The sequence below is a fragment of the Somniosus microcephalus genome, chromosome 2, assembly GCF_052327205.1.
Source record: "Somniosus microcephalus isolate GS21.2 chromosome 2, FLI_Smic_1.0, whole genome shotgun sequence".
Taxonomy (NCBI): Eukaryota; Metazoa; Chordata; class Chondrichthyes; order Squaliformes; family Somniosidae; genus Somniosus; species Somniosus microcephalus.
Window position 1 is genome coordinate 172,650,373 of NC_140988.1, and position 19,643 is coordinate 172,670,015.

The window sequence follows — 19,643 nt, forward strand, 5'->3', positions numbered from 1 at the left end:
AAACCTTCCCACTGTAAGTGGAGGAGCCTGCTTGAGACTGAGCACATGGGCGCTTGTTCACAGGAAGACAATTCTGGTTAAAATGATGTCCAAACCTGATCCGCTCAGCTACAGGTACTTTGGGTTCCATTACTACACAGAAACAAACCTGCAGCTCCAAGGGAATTGAATATAAGAAAACAGTGCTCCCAGGAATGTTCAACAAATGGGATAAGCAGCAATCTCCTTGCTTCCAGTGCTGTTCCCTCAGCGTTTGAGAGAATTCTATGATGATGGCAAAAAGACTATTGCCCCTCCTCCTGCTGTAGCAATGCCCCAGGGCATAGGTTGCAGTGTTGGCATCAACTACAAAGAAAAGACTTGCATTTATATGGTGCCTTTCATGACCGCAGGATGTCCCAAAGTACTTTTTTTTTAGGTGAAGGCACTGGTAATGTAGGAAACTTTGGTTATAGTAGAGTCCAGACAGTTTTGATATCACCTGAGATAATTATATGTTTGCCTGTGACTGATTCACCCAGGACCAGATGTTACTTTCCTGACCTCTGGGTAGATCTCTTCATCTTTTTGGAATAGGAGGAAGATGAAGAGAGGACGAGTTTGAATTTGAAGAACATTTTCAGGCAAAGGCCTCTGGGCTACAGCATTCCTTTCCCTGAATTAGCAGTTATCTCCTTTGAAGTACAATCCACAAGTTGCCTCTCAGTTTGAGTCCAGATACTGATAATGGTCTGTTGCCATTCTGGATGAATACTGTTGTAGTTCTTTTAAGAATGCCTAAAATTCAGGATTTCCCAGGTATTAAGTTGTCACCACCAGTGTGGACAGCCACAATAATCATGTGGAAGAATTGCCAGTCCATTGTGTAGCAGAGCAGGAAGATCACACAATGCTTATCGAATTACTTTTTAAAGGGAGAATGCCATGAGTCATTTTACTCTGAGGATGATGACCCACAGGCTGCTGACACTAAAGGCAATGAAAATTTGTAACTGATGCTGGAGAAGATTGCGTGACCATCATAACTGGTGGCCAAATGAATGAGGGAGAATAGTTATTATCCTAGAGTTGATGGAATTAAGTAGATAGAAATTGTGGATTGCTGTTTTAGCTCTGATGCTTTGAAGAAAGATTGTTCTTCCAGGGTGGAAATCAGTATGACTTTCCTCTCTGTAACAGTGTATTAATATATTGCTTGAAATGACGCAGAATGAAAGGTGCCCATATGGAGCACAGAGAGAGTTAAAGGGTGAGAAATTGGGCTATTAGTGCCCGTTGTTTGGGCGCTACGAGTGCCCTTAGAGCACCAAAATGACATCCGCAATGCATGCGCACACACTTTCGGGCGAATCACACGGTATGTCATATTGGTGCAGGCGTTAGCGCGCGTGCAATGAACGTCCGCCAGAAGTATGCAGAGCAGGCAGATCATAATGTCAAACAGCATAAAACGCTGATTTAGCGCCAGCGGTGCCATTTTGGAGTGTATTGCTCCAGCCAACGCCCTTTCTCAGCAGGTGGCCATATTCACCCAGGGTGTTCAGGGAGCAATCCTACTACCTGAACCTCATTGAGGAACAATGTGTGAGACGCCTGCGCTTCAGTAAGGACGACCTCACTGAAATCTGCCACCTGCCACAGCCACAACTCCAACCTCAGAGCAGGGCAATGACTGTGTTGCCACTGGCTGTGTAGGTGACCGTGTTGATGAACTTTAATGCCTCTGGCTCCCTCCAGGCTGGAGCTGGAGATATTTGCACCATATTGCAGTTTGCTGTATACCGTTGCGTAAGGAAGGTCACTGAGGCTCTCTATTCAAAGAGAGCTATCTACATTTCATTCTTTCTTGCCAGAGACAAGCAGGCAGAGCAAGCTCGTGGCTTTGTGAGGATTGCAGGCTTCTCTATGGATCAGGTGCCATTGACAGCAAGCACATCACTTTGTGGACATCACATGTCAACTCTGCCATGTACCGGAATTGAAAGGGATTTCACTCCCTCAATGTCCAGCTGGTGCGTGACCATAGGCAGTGAATCATGCAGGTGTAAGGGGTCTTTTTAACGAGCTTGTGGTGTGCGAGATCGATTCTTGATTTCACACTGCTCGTGAGCGGTTTCGAAGCGCTCCCCCCTCACTGATTCTAGACACTGGACTTATTGCCAGACTACCTTGATGTGTTGGCCCAACTTGTGACTCGGAAGACAAATGGATCAGGTGAGACAAGGTAAGTTTTAAAATTAATGGTTTCTTTATTTATAAGGAGAATAAAAACACAGGGAACAAAGAAACAACACAGACAAAATCATTAACACGCCTCCCAATGGGAACTAAAATTTAACACCCAAGAATTACTTTGACTATCTTAAAATACATCAATTCATTAGCTGCGGTATAATAAAACGGGGGTGGGGAAAGCGCGCGGTACAACGAAGGATAAATAACACTCCCGATTACAAAGCCCTTAATATTAAAACCCTCCCGTCTCTAAAGTATCCCTCTACTAGGTCAGCTAGGTGGAGTTGGGCCTCTATGCTCACCAGGGTTTTAAAACTGTCCTCGACCTTGGTGCTCCTGTAGCTTCCGGGATTCCCGATTAATCTTCCTTCTGGGACGGGCTCCTGAACCTGCTCTCCTGCTCGAACTTGTAGAACCTCCGTGCTCCTCGAACCGTAATCGAACCTCCTAATCGGACCTCTCCACTCGAACCGTTCAACTTAACCTTAACCTCTCGTTGTTCTCTGCCTCCGATCGTACCTTCTGCCCGTCGATTTTCCCCCAACAGTTATACCGTTTCCTTGCCCTTATCTTTGGCGCCAAATCAGGGGTTTTCTTTTGTCAAAGTTTTGGGCCGGCTACTTTGACAAAAGCTGGTACTTTAGTTTAACGACTTTAATTGTGGCCGAAACCAAACTGATGGGTTATGTCCCGTGTCCCGCTGAGTTTGATGCAGATAATGGGTCTTGTCTATGCTCTGTGATGGGTTTACGTTTATCTGGCGATTAACATGACCTTTTCAAGTGCAAGTCCTTTGTTTTTGACTTCGTTACTGCTGCTACCTTTATTACCATATCAATTGCAGTCAGTCTGGAATTTTCCAATCGGTGGTGACTCAGGTTTCTTTAAGGTATTGCAGTGGTATGTCCTTCTGAAATGAGTCATGTGATCTGCCGACTCCATCTTGTGCTCTTAAAAATGTGGCCATTTCAGGGGTTTTAAAATGTAGGCTGTATTTTCCTGGATTTTGCGAATCCTACACAGGTCAATGCCTGGTATCCTGGCAGCAGTCATGATGCCTTCATTAAGAACATAAGAACATAATAAATAGGAGCAGGAGTAGGCCATTTGGCCCTTTGAGCCTGCTCCGCCATTCAATGAGATCATGGCTGATCTTCTGCCTCAATTCCATTCACCGGCCCTATCGCCATATCCCTTGATGCCCTTACTAGTCAGAAATCTATCGACTTCTGTTTTGAATATACCCAATGACTGAGCCTCCACAGCCCTCTGGGGTAGAGAATTCCAAAGATTCACCACCCTCTGTGTGAAGAAATTTCTTCTCATCTCAGTCCTGAATGGTCTACCCTTTATCCTGAGGCTGTGGCCCCTGGTTCTAGACTCCCCAGCCAAGGGAAACATTCTCCCAGCATCCACCCTATCAAGTCCTGTAATAATTTTGTATGCTTCAATGAGATCCCCTCTCATTCTTCTGAATTCAAGAGAATACAGGCCTACTTTACTCAATTTCTTCTCATACGACAGTTCCGCCATCCCAGGAATCAATCTTGTGAACCTTCGTTGCACTTCCTCTATGGCAAGTATATCCTTCCTTAGGTAAGGAGACCAAAATTGTACACAGTACTCCAGGTGTGGTCTCACCAAGGCCCTATATAACTGGAGTAAGACTTCTTTACTCCTGTACTCAAATACTCTTGTAATGAAGGCCAGCATACCATTTGCCTTCCTAATGGCTTGCTGCACTTGCACATTCACTTTCACTGACTCATGTACAAGGACACCCAGGTCCCTTTGAGCATCTGCATTCCCCAAACTTTCAGCATTTAGGAAATACTCTGCCTTTCTGTTTTTTCTACCAAAGTGGATAACTTCACATTTATCCACATTATATTCCATTTGCCATGTTCTCGCCCACTCACTGAGCCTGTCGAGATCCCCTTGAAGCCTCTTCACATCCTCTTTGCAACTGACACTGCCACCTAGCTTTGTATCATCAGGAAATTTGGAAATCTTACATTTAGTCTCCTCATCCAAATCATTGATATAGATTGTGAATAGCTGGGGCCCAAGCACCGATCCTTGCGGTACCCCACTAGTCACAGCCTGCCATCCTGAAAAAGACCCGTTTTTCCCTACTCTTTGTTTTCTGTCTGTTAACCAATTCTCAATCCATGCTAGTATAATACCCCCAATTCCATGTGCCCTAATTTTGTTCACCAACCTCTTGTGTGGGACCTTATCGAAGGCTTTCTGAAAATCCAAATACACATCTACTGGTTCCCCTTTGTCTACTCCACTAGTTACACCGTCCAAGAACTCCAATAGGTTTGTCAAACAGGATTTCCCTTTCATAAATCCATGTTGACTCTGCCCAATCTTACTATTGGCTTCTAAGTGCCCAGTTATTGCATCCTTTATAATAGATTCCAGCATTTTCCCAACTACTGATGTGAGGCTAACAGGTCTGTAGTTCCCCGTTTTCTCTCTCCCTCCTATCTTAAATAGCGGGGTTACATTTGCTATCCTCCAAACTGCAGGAACCGTTCCAGAATCTATAGAATTTTGGAAGATGACAACCAATGCGTCCACTATCCCAATGACCACCTCTTTCAAAACCCTAGGATGTAGGTCATCAGGTCCTTGGGATTTATCGACTTTTAGTCCCATTAATTTTGCTAGTACTGTTTTTTTACTAATAATAATTTCTTTAAGTTCCTCATTCTCGCCACACCCTTGGTTTTCTCATATTTCTGGGAGAATGTTTGTGTTTTCCTCCGTGAAGACAGAAACAAAGTATTCATTTAATTTCTCTGCCATTTCCTCATTCCCCATTATAAATTCTCCCATCTCTGAATGTAAAGGACCTACATTTATCTTTGCCAGTCTTTTCCTTTTCACATACCTATAGAAACTTTTACAATCCGTTTTTATACTTTTCGCTAGTTTGTGCTCATATTCCATTTTCCCTTTATCAATTTCTTGGTCCCCAATTGCTGATTTCTAAAAAGATCCCAATCCTCAGGCTGGCTGCTTTTTCTGGCAACTTTATAAGCTTCCTCCTTTGACTTAATACTAGCTTTAATTTCTTTTGTTAGCCATGGTTGGATCACTTTTCCTTTTGGGTTTTTATGCCTTAGAGAAATATATGTTTGTTGCAAATTATGCATTATTTCCTTGAATGTTAGCCATTGTATGTCCACCTTCATACCTTTTAGTGTAGTCTCCCAATCTACCATGGCCAACTTGTCCCTCATACCCTTGTAGTTTCCTCTGTTTAGATTGAAGACTTTAGTTTCAGGTTCGACTACATCACTCTCAAACTTAATATAAAATTCAATCATATTATGGTCACTTTATTATGCCCATGTGTAATTGAGACATGGACTGCAGGAGTTGGTTACAACAGGTCTTTACTGAGTGGAGACAAACTGGAACTAACTATGCAAAGTTACTACACAGGCTTATATACAGGGGTGGTCACTACTGGTACTGCAGTAAACAGGGGCTGCAGAATATAGTTCCTTCTGCAAAGTACATACACTACAATTCCTCCCCTTTTAGCTAAACAGTACATAACATTCGATTAATAATTAAATAACATATTTACAATTACAGTTGCTAGATACATTAGCTGAAGTTAAGCAATTATAAGTTCAGTCTTTGAGGAGGCTTCCTGATTCTGTCTGGATAACGCCTCTTTGGGGTATCAGGTTCTTCTGGCAAAGTTGATTCGGGATCAACGTCGTTGTTTGGTTCGTCTGCTTCCAATATCACCGATTCTGAGGTAGATGCAATTGGTACTTCGGTTTCATCACCAGGTGTATCAGATCGTGGTGTGGAATTGACGTTTTCCAGTGACTCTAGAATCTGGTCAGCATGGCGTCTTACAATGCTCTCTCCAACATCCACGGTATACATTAGGGGTCCTTGCCGTGTGCAGATCGTTCCTGGCTGCCATTTCTCTGTGCGGTAGTCCCGGGCCAAAACTGGTTGACCTATCTTAAAACTCCTGGTCGGCCTTTCATTCATATTCTGAAACTGCCTGTTCTCCACATCTCTTCTGATGTTTGGCTTAACCAAATCCAAGCGGCATCGTAGTCTTCGATTGAAGAACATCATGGCTGGAGTTTGGTTGGTAACCGCATGTGTCGCATTCCGGTAGGCAAGCAGGAAGTTATCCACCTTGTGTTGTAGGGGTATGTCTTCATTACACATTGCCTTGATAGCCTTCTTGAATGTTTGAACGAACCTCTCAGCCAATCCATTGGTGGCTGGATGATATGGGGCGGATGTGTAATGCTTAACACCATTGTTCTTTAAGAACCCCCGGAACTCTTCAGACACAAACTGTAGTCCATTGTCGGAGCAAATCTGTTCAGGCAGCCCATTTCTGGCGAATATGGTTCGTAAGACTATGATAGTTTTTTCTGTGGTGGTTGAGGACATTTTTATTACCTCTGGCCACTTTGAATGTGCATCCACCGCAATTAAAAACATCGAGTCCATAAATGGACCAGCAAAATCAATGTGCACCCTTTGCCATGGAGATGAGGGCCACTCCCATGGATGTAGAGGGGCTTGTGGTGGGGTGTTTTGGACCTTCTGGCATCCTGTACAGCTGTTGGTCATCTCTTCGATTTCTATATCGATTCCCGGCCACCACACAAACGCTCTGGCTAAGTTCTTCATTTTTACCCCTCCCAGATGACCCTCATGAAGCTCATTGAGCAATCTATCCTTCAATTTGGGTGGAATTACTACTCTGGACCCACACATCAAGGTTCCTCTGCACACTGACAGCTGTTCTCTTCTCGGCGAGAATGCTGGCAACAGTGGTTCGCCATGTGCTGGCCATCCCTTCACCGTTAAATCATAGACCCAGGAGAGTGTCGGGTCATTTCGTGTTTCCTTTTCTATGTTTGCATTTGTCACAGGTAGACATTCGACTATGGTCGAGTGGAATATCTCCACAGGATCCACTGCAGGTGCTTCTTCCACCGTCGGCAACGGTAGGCGCGACAATCCATCAGCATTCCCATGCTGTTTAGTTCCTTTGTACTCGATGTCATATTGGTGTGCCCCTAGGAAAAGGGACCACCTCTGTAGCCGTTGTGCTGTCATTATCGGGACACCCTTCTGAGGGTTGAAAATGGAGACAAGAGGTTGATGATCAGTTAGTAGAGTAAATTTCTGACCGTGCAGGTAGTGATTGAACTTCTTCACCCCCCACACCAGGCTGAGTGCCTCTCTGTCAATCTGGGCGTAGTTACGCTCGGCTGAAGTTAACGAGCGTGACGCAAAAGCTATCGGCCTCTCTGAACCATCAAGGAATTTATGTGACAGTACCGCTCCAATGCCGTAGGGAGACGCATCACACGCCAGTCTTATCGGTAGTGATGGGTTGTAGTGAGCCAATACTTCTCTTGAAGTGATTAGGTCTTTACTCTTCTGAAAGGCCCGCTTACATTCATCGCTCCATTTCCATGCTACTACAGTTTGTAGTAGGGCGTTCAGTGGGTGCAGAATTGTGGACAAATTCGGCAAAAACTTATGGTAGTAATTCACCAATCCGAGGAATGACCTCAGTTGCGACACATTTTCAGGCGCTGGAGCCTTAACCACCGCTTCAATTTTGTCAGGGGACTTATGTAACCCCTCTTCATCAATCACGTGGCCACAATACGATATCTGTTTCTTAAAAAACTCGCACTTGGGGCGATTGGCTCGTACCCCATGTTCTCTTAGTCTAGTGAGCACCTGCTCTAGGTTGGCAAGGTGTTCACTGTCATCTTCACCTGTCACTAGGATGTCGTCCAAGTTACACTGAGTCCCCGGAATCCCTTGCAGGACTTGTTCCATTGCTCTTTGCCATATCGCCGGAGCTGATGCTACTCCGAATACCAGTCGATTATACTGGTAAAAACCTTTGTGAGTGTTTATCGTGAGATACTTCCTAGAGGATTCTTCAACCTCCATCTGCAAATATGCTTGTGCTAGGTCAATTTTTATAAAACGCTTCCCTCCAGATAGTGAGGCGAAAATATCTTCTATCCTCGGGAGAGGATATTGTACTGTGTGAAGTACTGGGTTCACCGTCACCTTGAAGTCCCCACAGATGCGAACCTTCCTTGGCTCCTCAGACTTATTGTTTAACGTTTTCTTCATGACAGGAATGATGGGTGTCGCCCACTCGCTCCAGTCTACCTTAGATAACACGCCTGCATTCTCCAGATTCTCCAGCTCTGCCTCGATGGCTGGGCGAATTGCATACGGTACCGGTCTTGCTTTGAAAAATTTGGGAATTGCATTCTCTTCTATTTTTATCGAGGCAGTTACGCCTTTAAGAGTTCCCAGTTCTTGTTGAAATACCTCTTTGGCGTTAGCTAAGATTTTTGACAATCGTCCAGGTGTGATGTCGTCATCCTTTTTACCAGCCACCGTCAGTGCCTGAATGGAGTGCCAGTCTAAACTTATCTTTCTGATCCATTCACGTCCCAATAACGGTGGTCCACCATCTTGCAGTATGTACAGATACAATTTCTGTATTTTCTTGCCGTTGTATTCGACAGGCACCCTTATTTTCCCTCTGGGGTATACTTTCTGCCCCGTATACGTCTTCAAGACAATGGATGTCTCTTTCAAGGGTATGTGTGAGAATAGCCACTCGTAGTCTCGTCGATTCATGACGGTCGGGGCTGATCCTGTATCCAATTCCATTTTGACTTGGGACCCTGCTATCGTGAGGGTGACCCAAATGGTTCGGTGATCCTCTTTTGCGATTATGTTGTGAAGTTTGAGACAGCTTCGTCTCTTGTTCCCGGATTCACTATCGCTCTTCTGGTCTTCGGAACTACTGTCCGTCATCTTTTGTACTTTCCTGTACTGTTCCTTAGTAGCCTTTTTGTTGTTGTTAGTCTTCTTCCCAGACCTGCAAACTCATGCAATGTGTCCCATCTTTCTGCATTGCCTGCATATTTTGTCCTTGGACCAGCAGTCCTTCTGGTCATGGGTTGTTCTGCCGCAGCGATAACATTTTTCAAATCTCCATGTCATTTCGTGGGTGCCGTATTCCTGTGGCTTTTGCTGTATTTCCGCAGCTCCCCTTGCTGCTGCTTCGTACGATACTGCCATGCTGAAAGCCTTATCTATCGTCAGCTCTTTCTCTGAGAGTAACCTCTTCTGGGTTCCTTCACTCAGGAGTCCACAGACAAATTTGTCCCGTAGAGTATCTGTCAGTCCTGCTCCGAACTGGCAGTGCTTTGATAGCTTGCGTAGCTCCGTAAGGTAATCAGCATTGCTCTCATCTTTATGCTGATTTCTCCTGTGGGTGTTCCTGTAGGATATCAACAATTTCGTTAAAACTCTTCGCCATCGGTTTGGCTGGAGTGATCAGGTTCCGCAATAGGCCGTACGTTCTTGCGCCCATTAAGTTTAGTAGTACCGATGCCTTTTTCTCATCGGCTACTTCGTTTGCCTTGCAATATACTTCGACTCTTTCCACATACGTGGTCCAGTCTTCTATTGCATTATCGAAGGCAGTGATATTGCCAGTCTTCGGCATCTTGGAAATCTAAGATGGCGCCTCCCGCGCTTTGCCTTCTTCCCCGATTTAACAAAATGGCGCCTCCCGCGCTTTGCCTTCTTCCCCGCTGGATTAAGATGGCGCCTCCCGCGCTTTCCATCTTCTCCGCTGCTGCTAGCGCTGTTGCTGGCATTTTATGCCTTGATGGCGACGCCCTATGGTCTTCGCGCACTTCCCCCCCGCGCTGCTGCTAACGCCGCTCTCCACGGTTCCCGTGGCAAACTGCAGCTCCTCGCGGCTTTCTGCGCTTCTAATTTCTTTTATTTTCCCGTCGTCAGAGCAACCCTACGGGACACTTTCCTCCCTCTTCTCGGGTCTGTACGCTGCCCGGCTTCGTAGCACCGGCCGCGCCCTGTGTGCTCCACCCTCTCTCCTCTTCCCGACAACGTTGCTCGGCCCCGTTGAAAGCCACCCAATCGAGCTCTAGCCCGCCGCAGCCCAGGAAGGATCAGTGTACTACCTGCCACCAGCCCGATTAGCTGGAACACCATAGACAGGATAACCAAGCCCCGCTCTCGACAGTCTCTCCTGCAAATCTTCAACTCCGATGAATCAGAGGCGGTTGCCCACGGTCAACGCCCGTTTCTTCTGTTTGTTTTTTTTTCTTTCTTCCTTCTGGCCTCGACCTCTAACAACTTCGTTTCAGGGATGGATCCCCATGAGGTGGTGCAGAACTGTAGGTAAGTTCAGATCTGCTCGTCGCCAGTATTATGCCCGTGTGTAATTGAGACACGGACTGCAGGAGTTGGTTACAACAGGCCTTTACTGAGTGGAGACAAACTGGAACTAACTATGCAAAGTTACTACACAGGCTTATATACAGGGGTGGTCACTACTGGTACTGCAGTATACAGGGGCTGCAGAATATAGTTCCTTCTGCAAAGTACATACACTACACACTTGTCCCTAAAGGCTCCTTTACCACAAGATTATTGATTAACCCTTTCTCATTACACAGTACCAGATCCAGAATAGCCTGTTCCCTGGTTGGTTCCTCCACATACTGATCCAGGAAACCATCTCGCATGCATTCCAAGAATTCATCCTCCACACCATTAGTGGTACTGTAATTTGATTTGTCCAGTCAATATGTAGATTAAAGTCCCCCATGATTACCGTATTGCCCTTGTTACATACACTTCTAATCTCTTGATTAATACTGTGCCCTACATTACCACTACTGTTTGGTGGCCTATACACAACTCCCACCAATGTTTTCCACCCTTTGCTGTTTCTTAGCTCCACCTGAACTGATTCCAGTTCTACATCACGATCTGCCAAGCCAAGATCTTTTATCTCTACCTACCGATCTCATCCCTTATTATCAGCGATATGCCACCTCCTTTTCCCTTTTGTCTGTCCTTCCTAAATATTGAATACCCTGGAACAATCACTTCCCAGCTTTGGTTACCCTGCAACCATGTCTCTGTAATGGCAATTACATCATACCCATTTACTTCTATTAGTGCCATGAATTCATCCACCTTGTTGCGAATGCTACGTGTATTTAAATAAAGTGCCTTCAACTTTGCCTATTTAATATTTTTCTGCACTTTGACCCTCTTTACTGTTGGCCTTTGTTTCTGCTCCCTACTAGTTTTGTTGACTACTTTTCTAACTTGCACTTCCAGCTTTGCTTCTCTCCGTTAGTTTCTCTCACTTAGGTTCCCAGCCTGCGGCAGTCCGCTGTACCAGCTGCATTTAAACCACCACACCAAACCAAAGGGTGGCTACTGGGCAACAAGGGCTATCCTCTGACAACATGGCTCATGACACCGGTTCACAGCCCATACACACTGGCACAGCATGCATACAATGAAAGCCTTGCTGCCACACGAAATGTCATAGAGCAGACCATTGGTGTGCTGAAACAACACTTCCACTCCCTGGACTGCTTTGGAGAAGCCTTGCAGTACTCGGCAGAGTGGGTGTTAAGGTTCGCCGTGGTCTTCTGTGAGCTGCACAACCTTTCCATCATGAGCCCTTGCCACCAGCTATATGGCGAGCAGCTGAGGAGCATGAGGAGGTGCATGAGGAGGAGGAGGAGGAAGAAGAGGAAGAAGGAGCCAACCAAGGCAATCCGGGCTGTCTGTGAAGAACTAATTCCACTGCGATACCAGTAACTGCAACCTCATTCACCAACAGTCCCACACTCCTTACCTTCCCTCTGTCACTGTCCATAACATCCTCCTGTTTCCCACAATGCAAAAATAAAAACCAACACAAATTAAACATTGTTGTTTTAAACAGCCTTCTGTTGTTCACTTGAGTAGTAACAAATTTAGTCTTTTGGTTATAATCATTTAATTCTTTAACTTCAGCATAAAAATCAATTTACAAGCAGAGTATAGTCACAGATAGAGCACATGAACATAGGCATGTGTCCCTTCTCGTGCTGCTTGAACAAAGGAAAAAGTTTTTATTTATACACTATTCTCTTTATTAAACTGGAAGTAGCCTTGCCTTATTTGGTAGCCTCCAGTCAAAAGCACTGTCCTTCAGCCGACGCACACAAGTTTACATTTCTCGTACATCAACATTCGGTAGTCTATGTTCAATGTACCGTTTTTCAACCGGCTTGCAAAGATTGCAATGGTATGTGATGGGATGTTTACAGTATGGCAATACTATAAACATCCCAAGACCCTACTTCAATCTTGAACACTGGCTGTTGCCAAGTGAAATCTGTATCTCCCTTTCTCTCTCTCTAATGATGCCAACCACCTTTTTTCCCATATTGAATGAACTTTCGGAAGCTGAATTAACCGAGTTCCATATGCCAACATGTCCTACTTTTTAATTTTTTTTCATGGGTTATGTTACCTCTTAGCAAAGTGTTTTATATCCTTCTTTGGGCTAGAAATTCGATGTATTTGCGTCTCTCGTTAGCGCCCCCGGGGGTGATGTTAAGGGTCTTTATCGAATTTTCCCCCCTATGTCCCTTATTGTCTTCCTTACATGACATAATGCAATGGCCAGGATCCCTCAAGCTATTATCTGGGCTCTCGCCAATCCCATCTGAAATAATCTAACCCATGAGTGTAACTCCACACCATTCATGTGGATTAGAACTCTGCCACGTCCTACAGCCAGACCTCCAGCATCAAACCAGGGCAACCACGGCTCTCCCAGTGGCAGTCAAGGTCACTGTGGCCCTCAATTTCTTCGCCAGCGGATGCTTCCAGTCTGCAAAAGGAGACATAGCTAACATTTCAGTGTGCTGTCCATCGCTGCATCAAGGAGGTCACTGAGGATCTCTACAGCAGGAGAAGGGACTACATTGGCTTCCCGATCACCAGAGAGAAACAGGACAAGCGTGAATGTGTGTTTGCCAGGATAGCGGGCTTCCCCATGGTGCAGGGTGACATTGCCTGCACCCACATGGCTTTGCGGGGACCACATAACAATCCTGCAAAGGCTACCACTCACTTAATGTGCAGTTGTTGTGTGACCACAGACAGCGAATCCTCAATATCAATGCCCACTATCGTGTCAGCAGCCATGATGCCTTCACCTTGCGCCAGCAGTCTTCCAGCCACCACATCAAGCTCGAGGGTGGCTGCCCGAAGACAAGGGCTATCCGCTCTCCACCTGGCTCATGGCTCCCCTCCACAACCCCAACACTCGTGTCCAGCACTCATATCGGCTTATTGCAGCAATGGTTCCGTTGCATTGACCGCTTGGGAGGAGCCCTCCAGTAATCGCCGGAGCGGGTATCCCATTTCATGGTGGGGTCTGCTGCATGCTCCACAACTTGACCATCATGATGGTGCAGCCCTCGCCAGCAGGGATTGTGGGACCACCTCAGGAGGAGGATGAGGAGGAAGAGGATGAGGAGGAGGACGAGAAGGAGGAGGAACAGGAGGGAGGGAGGAGGCAGCGAGACAATCTGCCTTCGGGACAGGCTGTCCGAGACCGGCTCATCAGAATGCGATTCAAATGAATGAAACCTAAGATCCCCATTGCTCATCACATCCCCATCATACCATCCCTGTCTCACGCCATATCACAGCATCCTCCTGGGTGCAAAGGTGAAGTGAGAGAGACCACAAAATATTCCAAACACCATTAATAAATTTATCTATAAACATATCACACATACCACATGAATTCTAGTAACTAATGACCCTTGTGCCTGCCATAGTTGAATAGCTGTCATTGTGTGCAAGGTGTGTGATGTGGGTGTGAGTGTTGCTAGGTAGAGATTGTTGGTGGGTGAGTGCTGGGGGTGTGGTACATTGAGCAGTGTGTGAAGCTTATGGTACAGATGGTGGTATGTAGCATTTGTTGAAGCATTCACTCATCCTGACCACCCGTGTGAGCTCGTTAAACTTCCTCCTGCGCTGGGTGTGGGACCTGGGGACCACAGTGCTGCCCGTGATGTGGTGTGCCACCTCCCTCCACATAGTGCGGCAGACTTGTGGCGAGGGCTTCCTGCCAGTTGGTACAGGACCACCCACCTTCTCTCCACCGCTAAAACCAATGCCTCCAAAACTTCCTCTGAAAACCTCCGTGCTCTCTCCCTGGGGCGACGATCTGCCATCAGCATTTGTAAATAAGTTCTCTTTATTCTTTTTCTTATGGTTGTTGAGGCAGCTGCACACCCAACAATGCTAAGAAGGAGGTGCTGCAGCATCAATGGATCTCCCCTTTAAGTAGTGAAAAAAGCCTGTGACAATCATTACTTGTGTTTAGACTACACCAGATATTGGTCCATCTCTTCAGTATAACTCCAATGAACTTGGGTTTTTAGACGAGACTCATGACTGCAATCAATTTAACGAGGAGTGAGGACGAATTTTGCGTGCAGTCTAGATGATTTTCACCTGTCGCTACTTAACCATTTTTAGTCTAAACATCGGCCATTCCTTAGCTATGATGAATTTCTAGCCCGACTCTAAGGGAATCAAGAGATATGGGGATTGGACGGGAAAGTGGAGTTGAGGTGCTGTGTGACCTACTCTTGCTCCTATATCTTATGTTCTAAGTTGGCATGCTGCCTGCATTGCAATCAACGGGCGTAGGTTAATTGTGCATCGCGATCCCCACAATTGTTTTTGGGGACTATCCAATTTAGCTCCATAGACTTTTGAGCAAGTCAGCCCAGCTAGTTCGAGAATCAACCACTGAGGCAGGTCAAGAAGTAATTAGAGATGCATAATGAGTTGTCTCAGACACTCTATACAATTTGGAAAAATATAGTGCAAACTATGTCAAAGAGGGAGGGAGTGGCAGTAGTGTGATAATTTAAAGGTCAGAATTTACTCTATATTGGCTGCAAAGATGTTGTTGGTATTGGGTATAATAGAAACATAGAAGATAGGAGCAGGAGTAGGCCATTCGGCCCCTCGAGCCTGCACCGCCATTCAATGAGATCATGGCTGATCATCCAAATTCAGTACCCTGTCCCTGCTTTCTCCCCATATCCCTTGATCCCTTTAGACTTAAGAAATATATCTAACTCCTTCTTGAATATATTTAATGAATTGGCCTTAACTGCCTTCTGTGGTAGAGAATTCCACAGGTTCACCACTCTCTGGGTGAAGAAATTCCTCCTCATCTCTGTCCTGAATGGCTTACCCCTTATCTTCAGACTGTGACCCCTGGTTCTGGACTCCCCGCTATCGGGAACATCCTTCCTGCATCTAGTCTATCTAGTCCTGTTAGAATTTTATAGGTTTCAATGAGATCCCCTCTCATTCTTCTAAGCTCTAGCGTATATAAGCCTAATCGACCCAATTTCTCTTCATACGTCATTCCTGCCACCCCAGGTATCAGTCTGGTGAATCTTCGTTGCACTCCCTCCATGGCAAGAACATCCTTCCTCAGATAAGGCGACCAAAACTGCACACAATACTCAAGGTGTGGTCTCACCAAGGCCGTCGCATTTATCCACATTATACTGCATCTGCCATGCATCTGCCCAATCACCCAACCTGTCCAAATCATACTAGAGTTTCTCTGCATCCTCCTCACAGCACACACACCCACCCAGCTTTGTGTCGTCTGCAAACTTGGAGATATTACATCTAGTTCCCTTGTCTAGATCATTAATATATATTGTGAATAGCTGGGGTCCTAGCACCGATCCCTGCCGTACCCCACTAGTCACTGCCTGCCACTCGGAAAACGACCCGTTTTTTCCAACTCTTTGCTTCCTGTCTGCCAATCAGTTCTCTATCCAAGTCAGTACCTGATTAATAATAAAAGCATAACCATGGGGGAAATCAGGTTGTTGCATGTCACACCAATTTTTTTAGTGAGCGTTATACCCACCTCCCAAAGAATGATAACAATGGAATTACGTACCGCTCATGCTTGCTGATAAACCCATGATCTGACTGTTCCAAATTATGAGGACTATTCAGCTGGAATCTGCTCTGATATCCTTCCAACTCTTTATAAGTGGATGCACTTCTAGGACATAGTGTATTTACTGTGAAAGCTTAATAAAAATCTTAATGGCCCAGAACTTCGGGTCCCCACGGGTGAGCACGCACGGGGTACTCACCCGTAGGCCCAATGGAAGTGCCGGTTTTGTGCATGCACTGCGCATGCGCGGGAAACCGGCACTTCCGTTCCCCTGAAAGAAGGGGTTCAGAGGTCGAACGCATGCGCAGGAGAGGCTGCGTGTGCGCATCGAACTTACTTTTTTTTGCAGGGTTTCCCGGGAGGGTAAGTCTCCAGAAGTTAGACATTTAAAAAGCAGTCGCAAGGCCTGCTTTTTACAAGGTAAGTGGTGAATTAATTAAAATTAAAACATTTTTCCCACAGGTTTATTATTTTTAAATACTTTAAAGAAAGGTAAGTTTATTTTTAGCCCCGTTAGAAAATAAAATTATTTTTTTCAAAAATTTAAATTATTGTTTAAAATAATTATTTCATGTAATTTATAGTTTGTTTAAAAAATGTGATTAAAAAAAAATTTATTTGAAGATTTAGTGATGTTTTGGGGCTTATAGTATTTATAAGTTTGACAGCTCTTCCTGTCAAACTTATGAATGAAGCATTCCCTGCTACCATTGGCTGTCCATGGCCCACGTGATCCCAGGGGACGCATCGAACTAACTGCGCCCCTGGGATACGCAAGCACTGCGCACCGGCAGTTGGAGCAGGCCCAGGATCGGAATTCCACGGGGGCCTACAGCTCAACGGCCGGCGTGCAAGGTAAGTGCAGGTCGGGGGCTTACACCCGCAGGAAGCCCCCGACCCGAATTTCTGGGCCATTAATGTAAAAGCAAAAATTGTGTGTAAATGTCTAAATATGATCTGTATTGCAAATGCATTAGTGAGCTTTTGGATAGTTTTTAGCTTTAATATTTTCATGTATTTTTTCAGAAATCTTTTGCAATAAAGTTAGAAAGATTCAGCATGCACCCAAAATAATCATAGAACCATAGAAAGTTACAGCACGGAAGGAGGCCATTTCGGCCCATCGTGTCCGCGCCGGCCAACAAAGAGCTATCCAGCTTAATCACACTTCCCAGCTCTTGGTCCGTAGCCCTGCAGGTTACAGCATCCCAAGTGCACATCCAAGTACTTTTTAAATGTGGTTAGGGTTTCTGCCTCTACCACCCTTTCAGGCAGTGAGTTCCAAACCCCCACAACCTTCTGGGTGGAGAAATTTCCCCTCAAATCCCCTCTAAACCTTCCCCCAATTACTTTAAATCTGTTTTTGACCCCTCTACTAAAGGAAATAGGTCCTTTCTATCCCCTTTATCTAGGCCCCTCATAATTTTATACACCTCAATAAGTTCTCCCCTCAGCCTCCTCTGTTCCAAGGAAAACAGACCCAGCCTATCCAGTCTTTCCTCATAGCTAAGATTCTCTACTCCCGGCAACATCTTTGTAAATCTCCTCTGTACCCTCTCTAGTGCAATCACATCTTTCCTGTAATGTGGTGACCAGAACTGCATGCATTACTCTAGCTGAGGCCTAACTAGTGTTTTATATAGTTGAAGCACAACCTCCCTGCTCTTGTATTCTATGCCATGACTAATAAAGGCAAGCATTCCGTATGCCTTCTTAATCTAGCTGGCCTGCTACCTTCAGGGATCTGTGGACATGCACTCCAAGGTCCCTTTGTTCCTCTACACTACTCAGTGTCCTACCATTTAATGTGTATTCCCTTTCCTTGTTAGCCCTCCCCAAATACATTACCTCACACTTCTCGGGATTGAATTCCATTTGTCACTGTCCTGCCCACCTAAGACCACAGCTTGTGTGGCAATGAAAGGCTGGCAGCTGAATCTGCTCCAAAGATTAGGGCTAATTCCTGGATCAGGTATTTGCAGTGAAGAGTGATACTTCCAGGGATTTAATAGGATGGAAAATCAAGGGCCATGGGCTTAGGATTTTCTGATCAGCGCTCCCGGTGAGTACCCCTCCTCACCACGAATGCCCAATTAGGGAATTAATCTAAAGGTGATCTTTTAAATTTTATAATTTGTATTTATTTATTTTGAGTAGAAGTTTTATGTCTTACTGATTGTCTACAAAGCTTCATTCAGTGGGCACAAATGATTTACTTTTTTTTGAGAGTAAAACTATTTTGCTTCACTCAGCACCTGAATAAAGCAAACTGCAGACAAGAAATGGAAAAGATTCCCCAATTGGTAAGTACTTCATTAAATTAAATTTTAATATGTTAGAAATGTATTTTGCTCATTTATTGGAGATTAATTGTCATAAATAGCAGGGATTGATTTAGAAGAGAATTATACTGGAAATTAAAAGGTATTGGGCAGGAATTTCATTGGGCCGTGGAGGCGGGATTGGAGGCATGTGGGTGGTTAAAATCCTGAAAATCCTGGGACATTGGAACCGGTTCTGGGGGAGGTGGGAGCAGTTCAAACCGAACGGTTTGCACCTGGGCAGTGCTGGGACCGATGTCCTAGGGGGAGTGTTTGCTAGTGCTCTGGGGGAGGGTTTAAGCTAAAATGGCAGGGGGTTGGGAACCTGAGCAGGGGGACAGAGGAAAGGGAAACAAGGATAAAAGCAAAAGATAGGAAGGAGAAAAACAAAAGTTGCAGTCAGAGAAATCAACGGTTTAAATCAAATATGGCCACAGTAAATAATAATTCTAATAGGTCTAAGAGCGTTAAAAAAACAAGCCTGAAGGCTTTGTGTCTTAATGCGAGGAGCATTCGTAATAAGGTGGATGAATTAACTGTGCAAATAGAGGTAAACGAATATGATTTGATTGGGATTACGGAAACATGGCTCCAGGGTGGCGAAGGCTGGGAACTCAACATCCAGGGGTATTCAATATTCAGGAAAGATAGGCAGAAAGGCGGGTGGGGTAGCATTGCTGGTTAAAGAAGGGATTAACACAATTGTAAGGAAGGATATTAGCTCTGATGATGTGGAATCTGTATGGGTAGAACTGAGAAATACCAAGGGGCAGAAAACGTTAGTGGGAGTGGTATATAGACCTCCAAACAGTAATGCGGAGGTTGGGGATGGCATTAAAAGGGAAATTAGAGAAGCATGCAAAAAGGGCACAGCAGTCATCATGGGTGACTTTAATCTACATATAGATTGGGCTAACCAAATTAGTAACAATACTGTGGAGGAGGAATTCCTGGAGTGTTTACAGGATGGTTTCCTGGACCAATATGTCGAGGAACCAACCAGAGATCAGGCCATCTTAGACTGGGTATTATGTAATGAGAAAGGATTAATTAGCAATCTTGTTGTACGAGGCCCTTTGGGTCGGAGCAATCATAATATGATCGAATTCTTTATTAAGATGGAGAATGAAGTAGTTGACTCAGAGACTAGGGTCCTAAATTTAAATAAAGGAAACTGCGATGGTCTGAGGCGC

At 45.2% G+C, this 19,643-nt stretch overlaps 1 protein-coding gene across 1 annotated transcript in view; it reads left to right on the plus strand.

The window, feature by feature from the left end:
* Positions 1-19,643, plus strand: part of LOC147123109 (uncharacterized) — a 70,604-nt gene that overhangs the window by 20,796 nt on the left and 30,165 nt on the right. Inside the window, exon 4 of the mRNA XM_085965295.1 lies at positions 18,382-18,432. Coding sequence (XP_085821421.1) covers positions 18,382-18,432 — 51 coding nt within the window. The remainder of the gene's footprint in view (positions 1-18,381; positions 18,433-19,643) is intronic.